A 10986-nucleotide genomic window follows, 5' to 3' on the forward strand; every position below is an offset into this window, starting at 1 on the left:
GCCTTGTATTATTTTATCTGAAGTACCCAGGCAGCAGAAACCACAGTTTGAAAACAATTTGATATTGTCAGCATTCCAAACTTAAATTTGGACTAAGTGTCCGAGAAACCCAAGGCTGAACTTACTAGCAATGCAAATCTTCACTTACGTAAGAGAAGTCAAACTGAACTCCTCTGTGCAGCAATTCCACAGCAAACCACTGAGACATTTTGCTAGTTAAGGCTGGTCTGGAAGGAAAGGTTTTGTACTTCTTCCCTGTGACACAAGAGGCCAACTTATCCGCAACTTCCCAGGAAGTCTCCTCCGAAAGATGATATGTTGTGAATTCAGGAAAAATACCATATTAGTCATAAAAAGATGGAAAGATCACCTACCACGAACTCTAGCCTTTGCCCCCGCTTTATAACCCAACAGCCAGTGGTTGCCAGCTAGCAGTCATTTCTTTAGGACCTTTAGATCACTGTTAGCCATTTGCACATGTAATTTGCTCTCCTCCCTGCCCCCTGTAATAAGTCAAATCGGGTGAGGTTCTGAATCACAACAACAGAGCTTCCTTTTTTGGGTGAGTAACTTGAGAGGGCTCCGGGGCAGCAAAGTCATCCTAAAAGGAACCACTGATAGGGCACGGTGAGATCCCACCCTTGCCTTAAAGAACTGCGAGCTAAAAAGACAGAATCCAAACAGAAATTACACTCCCATCTTACTCATGGACACAGTTCAAAAGATGGCACACTAGGTAACAGCAACCCAATTCCTTTATTTAAAGTCTTCGATACATACATCTGTCTCAGGAATACAAAAAAAAAAAGGCCTATGCTACTCCTCTTTGGATCCAGTCCCAGAGCAGCCAGAAGCCCGCAGAACCAAGCACCATACGTGCCCGTCCCCTAGCGCAATGCCAGACAAGGAGAGTATCGCCATCAGGCACTAAATTTGGGGCTGGTGCAGAACGACTGACCCTGCCACAAGAAGAGCTCAACTTAAAGCCTACCCATGCATCCTAAAAAGCAAACCCTTGGGAACATATTTCAAAAAGCTAACAGGATCTCCGTGCCTAAAGTCACCCTCCTGCTGTTTCTAGTCTGCCTTAATTACAGGAAAATAAAGGACACTCAGAGCGCTCCGGCTCTCAGCACTGATAATCCCAGTCACACGGGCAGCAAGAGAACCAGGGGCACACGGAAAAGCTCCAAGAAGCCAACTTTGGGGAAAGAATGTGCAAAATTATGATAGGAGAAGTCATGGTGTAACAGCAGGGCAAATTCAAAGCTGTACAGGTAACGGAGAAGACCCCCATCCACCCCAAGGGGTCTCTGGAAGGAAGGGGAAACCAAGGGCAGAGGGATTCCTGGAAAAATCAGAAAAGAGCAGGAAAAAAGGTTTGAGATGCCCAGGAAGCATTACCAAGTCATTGGAAACCTCTGCCGTGCTTCCATTTCCCTCACACACATACACTTGGCACAGCTCTAAAAATGGTTCAAGTTTGTAACACCTTCAACTACAACAAAACAAAAAGGTTTTTTGGTAGCGGAGAATATTTGTTGTCTTTTTTCCAGTACTCCATGTTTTAAACCAATTTAGAGCATAAACTCTTCTTATGCACCTTCAGAGAACCTCTAGAGACCCAACGCTTTTCCACAAGTCTCACCTATGCAGGGTAGCCATACAGCTTGGTTCCTGGGCTAAGGGACTGCTACTAGTCAGGAAATCATAATATACTCAGAAAAAATAACAAAAGAATAAAAACATACTCCTGTCATGGCTGCTCTACTTTAGGTAAAGTTACACCTTCTATAAAAAGCATGGATCCACGTCCCTTGACATACAAAGTCCTAATACTACCAGGAGGCTGACTTCCACATATAAACTTAAGTGAGTTTAATACTGGTTTCATCGTAGTTATTACTTTATCTTTCATTGAAATTTGTGATGGGAACTGGAACAAAATAACCCATGTTTAAGTTGGATTAAATATCCAGACAGATCTTTTTTTATAGACTTTTCTAAAAATGCCGAATATGCATCTCTCTCTAAACTGGCATAAATACATTTCAAGTTGGACTTCACAAAGCAATTATTGCTGCTTATTTTTAGGTGGGAGAACGGTTATAAATGTGAAAAGAATTTGGAATATATCTGGAACTGACCCTGCTTCTGAGCATTTCTCTTCCTGGCTGTTTTGGGAAAGGCAGCTAAATATATTTGGTCCATAGTGGCACTGCATGAGAGCAAGGTAAGGACAGCACTCAGCCTTCATTAACGCACACCTGATTAACGAACTCCACACATTTTTAATACCCAGTACTCAGCGAAGACACCCCCACCGCTTCCCAAAGCTCAGACGTTCAGAGAGGTCTCAGGCTGGGCATCCAGAGGCACTATCACATCTGCAGCTTTAGGCCATGGTTAAGTAACCACAGGTTTCAGCGCTAAGACCCTGATGACACGAACGGCAGAAATTAAGATCTCAGGCACTTGAGGGTGCCTAAGGCCTCAGCTGGCAACGAGGGATGCACGCATTAAGCTGAATGCACCCTAAGTATATCTACAGACACGATTACTGAGCTCTATGCAAAATCGGGGCTTAAGAAAACAGCGTACAGTTTCCTACTGAAGGAAGCTATATTCATTGTAGGGAACAAAGGTCTTTATAAATAAAAGCCTGCACTCTGGCGATCTGCATACGCTGGTGAAAAAATTGAGTGGAAGATTTTAGTGTTAGGAGACAGTTAAAAAGAACAGATCACGTCGAACCACAGACCAAATGCACTTAGAAATTCTTAGACCTCAAAAAGCTTTTTAAATCAAGTTACTTTTTTTTTTAATGCTAAAGCTTCAGTCAGATGTATTAGTAAGTGTGATACAAGCTCTTTGGCAGCTACATCAAGACTAGATTGGAATTCTCAAGTGTACCTTGCAAAAGACTTAGAAAACAAACCTCACCTCCGTTTGAAGCATTATCAAGGCAAGAATCTAATAAAAAGCTTTAATAAGTCCTTTCCACTTTCCCAAACAAATTTGCTTGTGGTTCATCACCCTATTCATCTTTTCAGACACGGGTAAGTTACTCTGAATCCCGGGCACTATACGCGAGTAATGGCTCTGATACATTCGCAACTGCTTAGGTAAGTCTTACAATTCTTCCTTTTGGTAACACCCATCCAAGAACCACCTCAAGTTGTAAGCAAGGAGCAAAATGCAAGCTTCCTAAGTTTGAAGGACCTACAGTAGTTTCACATTCCCAACTGATCTCGGCTAGAGATCAGCACTTCTGAAAACCAATACATGAAAATATATAACCATAAAGCAGAATCAACTTGCTAAAAAAAGCCAACGAAACGAGTCTCTTCAGTTCTGACTCACAGTTGAAGCCATTTGTTTCTCGTAGGTGTAAAAGAAACTGACTCACTCTCCCATGTGAATTATTTGGAAGAAAAAAGGTTAGTTCAGCTTCAGATGATAAGGGCTCGTTGCACTGCATGTGCTGACTAAACCACCATCCAAGCAGTTTCTCTGCACTGAGAGCACAAAACTGGTGCCAACCACAGAAGTTTTAATGATGCAAATGAAATATTTCTTGGCAAAATATTTTAGCTTAATATTACCTGCAAAAAGGAATTTCAAATGATTTTCATGTTTCTAAATGAAACAATACTGAGAAATATTAAATTTAAGGATGCTTACGAAACCTGACTTCTGCATTCTGTATGTTATCAAGTGCCACGAGTGAGAAAGTACCGGCTGCACATCCTCTATATGAAGACAAATTTAGCAACGACTTACCTACCTCATCCTGACTTTTCAACAAAACTTAACTAGAAAATAGGTCACAGCCTTTAACAAACAACAATTCCTCAAGCCCTCGGTAGACGGCTGCTCATTATTAGCAACTTTATCTACGCACAGGACAAAAGCAATGCTGACTTCCTTCTATGGGACAAAAGAGCAGCTTTGCCCAGGATGGCTGTCATTTCAACAGCTCATGCCAATGTGCATCTCATCCCCCAAACAACACTACTTTCACGCTGTCAAAACATGACTTCAGCATCCAATGCCAGTGTTTCACAGAACAAAATAGGACAGAAAAAGTCACTGACAGATATTCTAAAGATCTTCTACTCAATCTAAAAATTGCAGATCAGAAGAGATGCACTGTAAAGGGTCCATCGTGCACATAGCAGCAAGCTTTGAACCTCATGCCTTCAGATCACTAGCCCTGACTACAACGCTATCAAAGCTAACGTGGCAGTTTTTGCTGCTCCACCACAAACTAATCCTAACGTCTATTTTCTAAAAGAACAGAAACCGTTTACTCGACAGCAGAGACCGCTGGAAATCTGGGCTCGGCAATCATGCCAGCGCGTGCCTGCCAGCTGACCGTCAAAGGCTTCCTTACCCAGGCGATCCAGGCTACAGCGCCCCATCTCCGACCACAGGAAAGCCTTCAGGGAACAGGAAAGGGTTCCAGCTGCATCCACACTGCAGTGTGCACAAAGAAACCGTGGCCACCACCACCACTGGCCTTTCCAGAACCTCTGCAAGGCACCTGTAGCTTCACTCTGCCCCAACGGGCCCTCACCCACACCCTCGTGCTGCTACCTCCAGCACAACGGACCACAACGGCTTTATCGGTCAGATGGAAGAAGAGGGACTTGGGCCAGAGACTGAAATTCAGACTTCTTGGCCATCAGCTGTCTTCCTACCCAAGCAAGCTGTCTCTTTCTTGTGCCCAAGAGGCTTATCAGGCGCTGCGCAGCTCCTGCTGGCAGAGGAGGACATCGCTCATGTTAGGAGAGGCTGGGGTCACTTCCTGGCTTCCTTCTTTCTGCTTTTGCTGCATGGGGAGAATTGGTAAAGAGGACGAGAGAGGAATTTAAACCAACAAACCTCACACCAAGAAGCAGGCCGTGTTATTAAGTGATACTTTTTCCTGGTGTAAACCAAACAGGCCATAGAGAAGATCCTCATAAGCAGTGCTCAAAGTCTGACAGCTCTAACAAGGTCATCTCAAAACACTTCAGGACAGTTTCTGCCTCCTATACTAGCACCACATCAGCCACACGTTGTGTCCTCACCCTTACCCAGAGCATTTTCTAGTACATCAGTGTCTGTGGCAGTCAGAGGACTACGTCTACCCCGCAGCAAGCTTCGAAGCTGCTCTAATGTAGGCTGAGGAAGTGTGACTTTTCCTCAGGTTCACATCCACACATCTGAATACAACCGCTTTCAAGCTGAAAGAACAGGCTCTAACCTCCGCTGACATAAAGGCCACTCCACAAGACTCTCACTTCACCCATTAAATGCTAACATGCCTCCTTAAGGAGAGCTGGAAGGAGAAGAAAGTAGGGCTGGGAGTAGAAGGAAAGCCCAGTCACAGCCTCCTGGTTTAGCCCCCACCAGCAGCGAGGTGCAGAACTCGACGCACCAGTCCCTGCAGCGACCCGAAGCTGTGAATCACGGCACTAGCAGCACGGCAGCGCCTTTCTGGTCATCCTTCCCGTGAGTTTTCCACCTGTGGCCCAGCCCCAAACGTAAGAGACACGCACCCAGAAGCAGCAGCTTGAGGCTGGGCTAGAGAGGCTGCTCTGAGCGCTCTGCACACACGTTTTTCCCCCAGAGCAGGAGCACACAGCTGTTACAGCAGCACCCACCGCCTGCCTATTACACCAGGCTGTCTTCAAGGGCTTGGCAGCAGGTGCCCAGCTGGCCTCCTTGTGCTAATCGCCTGCAGTCCTCTTTGTTTCCCCCACAGCTTCAGGCCCCCTCCAAGTCAGTTCTTCTGGGGAAAAACAAACAAACAACAAGCAAAACAAAACCAAACCAACAGCAGCAACACAGAAAAAAGACAAAAGCAGCACACCAGCCTCAGAGGGCAGCAGACCTCGCACGAAGCGGCGCTACAGAAGGCCAGCGTGCAAACAGCTCCTGACTTCGCAGCAGGAGCAGCCCACGGGGGTACCCTGTGTGCCCGCTTTGGGGAAAACACACACTGCGTTTCACATCAGACTATTCCGACACGGGCTTGGAGGTGATCTCGCAGGGAAAGCTAGCCGGTGCATAGTCCAGGAGTGAGACAAGGCCGGGCGAGCCACGTGGGGATGTGCGCCGTCCTGCCCAGCGCGGTGCGCCAGCGGCACGGAACACAGCCAGGGGAAACAAAGGCTGGAGCGAGAGGCCGTGCAGCACCAAGAGCTCTCTGAATACAAATAAGGCCCGTTCCTGTCAGACTCTCCGCCGAACACGCTTGCCTACCGGCTCCAAACCGTGACAGAAGCTGCTGAAGAACGGAGCAGCCGGTTGTGCCAGTCCCTGCTGGCTGGGAGCAAGGGGCAGCGAGCGGCAGCCACAGCCCGCTGAGATAACTCCTGAAAAACAAGGTGATGTCAGATGAGCACCAACGCGGTGCTGAGAGACCTGGGAGCAGCCATCCCAGGGCTCCCGTACAGCTGGCGTTGGATTAGGAAAGACTGAGATCCCTCAGCACGAGGGAAGCGCGGGCTCTGTGCAGAAGAACACGCTGTGCCTGAAAGCCAAAGGACAGGGGATGGATGTCCTGAGAGACCCGAGGAGATGCAGGAGACCTGAGCTGTGCCAGCTCACCACCCCTGCGGCTCTCCTCGCCATGCACAACAGGGAGAGGGGTGCGCTGGCTGCACGAAGAGTCCCTCAGGAGGGCTCTCCGCAGCACACGGACCGCACCACCTGCAGTTCCCGAGCTCCAGCGCGCAGTGTGATCCACCAGGGGAGTCCAAAGGCCACACAAACCCTCCTCTGTGCTTGCTGGCAGCCTCAGGTAGTCCTCACCAGCGGCACTGGGCAGCTTCAGCAAGGAAGTAGGGCCACAGGCTTGTAGGGCCACACAGGCTGCTTTATGGGCTTCCCAGGGCACCGGGAGCCTGCCCAGCCCAGCGCCTCACGGGATGCCAGTCCCACTGAGCTACGAGGGCCAGCAGAGATGGTCAAGGAATTTGGCCCCAGAGGCACGAGGGCAGCAGCAGGCCAGCTTCACCGAGGACTTTCAGAGGGGAACGAGGAAGCAGAGCTAGAATAAACAGGGCTGGCTGTGTGGATTCCTCATTAGTTCTCACTCCAGAAGCAGCATATGCAGCAACAGCTTAAATGACACTAAGCACAGATTTGGCAAATTCTTGCTGAACATGTAAGACACGGGTCTGCTGTGTTACAGACTTGGAGTCAGCTCCCAGCAAGAACGCTGAGCGGTATTTCAGTATCTATTATATAAACAATACAGCGGCGAGGCCTTATTCAACAGGAGTTATAAATACGAGGAACTGGAAGAAAACGACTTTCAAAATCCTCACTTGTAGCTCAGCTAGCTCTTCTTCCAAGACATGCGGCATAAAAATATGTGCATTATACTTCTGGTACAGGGAAAAAAAAAAATCGAGGATATTCAAAGCTCCGCTCACCATGGGAAAGCAACAACTGCCAAGGTTAAAATGGCAGATTCTTCCTACATTTCTGAAGAGATGGAAGCCACAAGCTGCCCCTGGGCAATCGGCCACGCCCTGCGCTCTTCTATGGTTAGCAAATAGGAAGAAGATTTGGAAGAAACAAGCCCGTGGCAGGGAGCAGCAGCCAGGTTTATAGGACAGAACCGATGAGATCGATCACCCAGGGCTCCCCAGGCTCTGCACGAGGTGCAAAGCTGCTGCAGGTGTTGACTAGAAGCCGGCACAAGGCTCACGGGATGAACGTGGGGCTTGATTCCTGACTCCCCATTCCCAGCCACCAGCTCCAGAAGCCGAGCAGCGGTGTGCTGCTGTCGGAGAAGAGTGATCCCCACGCCCAGCAGCCACGCTCCGCGCTGTAACATCTCCTCTGCATTCCCACAGCCAGGACAAAAAAAAAAAAAAACAACTCTGCCTCATCTACCCGTGCTTGAACTCGGCTTCCTCTTGGCAGTCAGGAGTGCAAACAATTCCACTTAACCATTTGGAGGGAATTCTGTGCGTCTGATACCTCGTGCCCAGTTTTAAACCCAAAATAGCACAGGACTGCCTGTTATACGGCTCGGTTTGGTTTACCCTTCATACCTACGCGGCTGATTTCCATTGTCGGCGATAAGTCTCCATTTTGTCAAAAGGAAATTCCTCCTGTCTCCAGTCGATAAAGAAACACGCTAATCTTCAAAGTATTTGCCAAATATTTAGCTCCACTCTCATGCTGCCACAGACACATAACAGCGCGCAGAACCTGTGCACATCAATCCGGAATGTCTCCTAACAGAGAAGCAGGCTGTAATTAAGACTGCACATCATGACATGAGGAAGATTAGCGTGTTTGGCATGATAGCTTCCTTATTAGCTGGAGGCAGAAACAAGTTCCTTGTCAGTGGAACCATACTGTGAGGGCATCAGGACACAGATAAAAGGTGTCTCCTCCTTGGCATTGACTTGCTTTTAACAGCTTGAAGGAAAGGGAGGAACACACGGGATGGACTTTAATTGCTTTTCAGGGCATTCCTTGCTGATGGAACCGGAACACACAGCAGTCCAGATTTAGGCCCATCCCCTTACCTTGGAGAGACTGGATTATAAACTTTTATCCCCACTCTGCAGCACCAGATGGTAGCTCACATACATTTCAATTATTTATTGAATAGGCACTTTGTTATACTAGGGTAATCCCACACTGCAGAGAGAGCTGCACACTGTTTTTATTGCGAGATATACTTTTCATCAAGTCAGTAACCTTTTCACATTCAATGAACACAATAAATAGGATTTGGAAAAGCAATTTTATAAACAATTAGATAATTGGACTCTCCATCACACGGAAAATGACAACATGGGAATCGTGCTGTAAGACACACCACCAACAGTGCTATAGGAAAAGCATATTACTCTTTGGCCTGCCCCAAATCCTGCCCTTGAGTTTTACCCTAAAAGTAGCACCGTACCCTGCTCCACCACACTCCACAGCCCGTAGATGCTCACTTATCCAAGCCACCAGCTTGAAAACAAGTTCAAAACCAGCCTGCACTTTGCAGGAGACATACAAAGCTCCCCCAACAAAACAAATAATCGATGTTCCCCTGGCTGCAGCCTTGCAGGGCAGATGTGATAGAGTGGTTAATTATTCAGTTGGCAATCGCATTACTGACGTCAATAGAAGAGTCCAGGAAGTGAATCCTCTTAGTTTGTTAGTGTATGACAAAGAGTGGTGGTCCCCACAGAAATTAAGGAGAACCAGCTGTCCCTCCCTCCCTCCCTTTTAGTGCTGTGGCCGGCAGGACCAAGACACACATTTGCATCTCCTGAAGTAAATCGCCCTTCCCCCTCCCTCAGGAAATCCTTTGTGTTTTTTGTTGTTTTTTTTTTTTGTTTTTCTTATTAACAGATATCTTTAAGAGCCCAATTAACTGTACACGCATGGAACAGCTGACGAACGGGACAACATCCTCGTGAGCAACGCTCTCTCCTTCCTTCACGCCAGTTCCCACTCCACGGAGAAGTTAAGTCACCTTCACCGTGAATTATTATTCATAACTTACTCAGCTGAATAAACCAGTCGGCCACCACGGGCCGTTTGAACATAAATTCGTTTAAGCACGCACCGGGGGAGGCTCTCCGCAGTCCGCGCGCCACGCAGGACAGCCAACTTTCATCCTCAGCCTCACCCCGGGTGCCCACGTCTCCTTTTGTCAGCACGCCCCGCTCTGCTGCGGGTTCCTGTTACCCCAGAGCCCCGACGCCACCACACAAAGGTGTCACACGAGGGCCGCCTGCAGCCCCGCCGGCCTGCGGGGGCATGCCCGAATTACGGAGCGCTGGGCCAGGAGCACCCGCCGGCCCTCGGAGGGGCACACACACAGCCCCGAGGACCTCCAGCAGCCCTGGAGGGCCGGGAGGCAATGCCCTGGCGTTTGGGGGGAGGCAGAGCCCCTTACAGCAGGGCACGGGGAACGGGGGGGGGGGGGATGTAAGGGGCGAGGCCCAGCACCCCCCTGAGGGGCAGAGGAGGCCCAGCACCCCCCCGGGGGGCCCTCCCCTCGCCTCCCCCAGCCGCCCCCCGGCGCCGGGCTCACCCCACTCGAGGAAGTCGGAGACGTATCGGTCCCTGCGGAGCGGCGAGTCGCGGCTGCACTCGGCGTAGACGCCGACCAGGAGGTCGAGCAGGGTCTCCACGCTCAGCACGCTGTCGTTGCGCTGCGGCCCGTCCAGCACCAGCTGCTCCAGGCGCTTCAGCCGCACCTTGGCCGACATGGTGCCGAGCAGCCCGGGCACCACCACCACCACCACCACCACCACCACCGGTACCGGCACCACACACGGGGCTCCCCCCCCCCCTCAGCCCCGCCGCCTCCTCCCGGCCGCGCCGGGGCCGAGCGGCTCCTTCCGCGGGCTCCGCCTCAGGCGCGGCCGCTCCATGGGCCGCGCCCCGGCCGCTCCCGCTCCGGCCTCGCCCCGGCGGCGGGAAGGGCCGCGCCCGCTCGGCTCCGCTCGGCAACCTCCGGCGGCGCTCGGCTGCGTTCGGCGGCGCTCGGCTCCTCCCCGGGCACGCCCCGAACGCCGCGAGAGCGGCGCGGGGAGGGGCCCCGCGGGGGGGGGGGGGGGACGGGACTGGTCCCTGCGCCGCGCCGTAGCTGCGGGGGGGAGGAGGGGGTTGTTCGGTCTGTGGAACCGTCCCCGCAGATTCGCCACGGGGATAAAGGGGGGGGGGGGGCTGCGTGTTCTCGTCAGCACTTTCGTCGCCCCGTGGCCTGCCGTTGTAGGGCTTTGTGGAGGGGGTCCCCGCACTGCTGGCGGGGTGCGGTGCTCTGGGGGGTGACCTGGGCTCTGCCAGGCCACGGCTTCCCCCGAGGGACAGCAGTTTTCCCCCTGGGCTGGTGTCACCCCATGGGGTCCACCCCTGGGGTCACCCCTGGTGTCCATCCCTGGTGTCACCCCCGTTGTCTCCCCCCGTTGTCACCTCTCTTGTCACCCCCTGGTGTCACTCCCTCTTGTCCATCCCTGGTGTCAC

At 50.9% G+C, this 10986-nt stretch overlaps 1 protein-coding gene across 6 annotated transcripts in view; it reads right to left on the reverse strand.

Moving 5' to 3' along the window:
• CDC42BPB (CDC42 binding protein kinase beta) overlaps nucleotides 1-10305 on the reverse strand; it is a 95344-nt gene extending 85039 nt beyond the window's left edge. For 3 of the 6 annotated variants that reach the window (XM_048069767.2, XM_048069764.2, XM_048069763.2), the window contains exon 1: nucleotides 10052-10305. In XM_048069767.2, the coding sequence (XP_047925724.2) occupies nucleotides 10052-10229 (178 nt within the window). In that variant the 5' untranslated portion in view covers nucleotides 10230-10305. The remainder of the gene's footprint in view (nucleotides 1-10051) is intronic. The other 3 variants (XM_048069768.2, XM_048069766.2, XM_048069765.2) reach the window with 2 other exon arrangements.
• Nucleotides 10306-10986: the final 681 nt, after the last annotated feature.

Source organism: Anser cygnoides, chromosome 5, assembly GCF_040182565.1.
Source record: "Anser cygnoides isolate HZ-2024a breed goose chromosome 5, Taihu_goose_T2T_genome, whole genome shotgun sequence".
Classification (NCBI taxonomy): domain Eukaryota; kingdom Metazoa; phylum Chordata; class Aves; order Anseriformes; family Anatidae; genus Anser; species Anser cygnoides.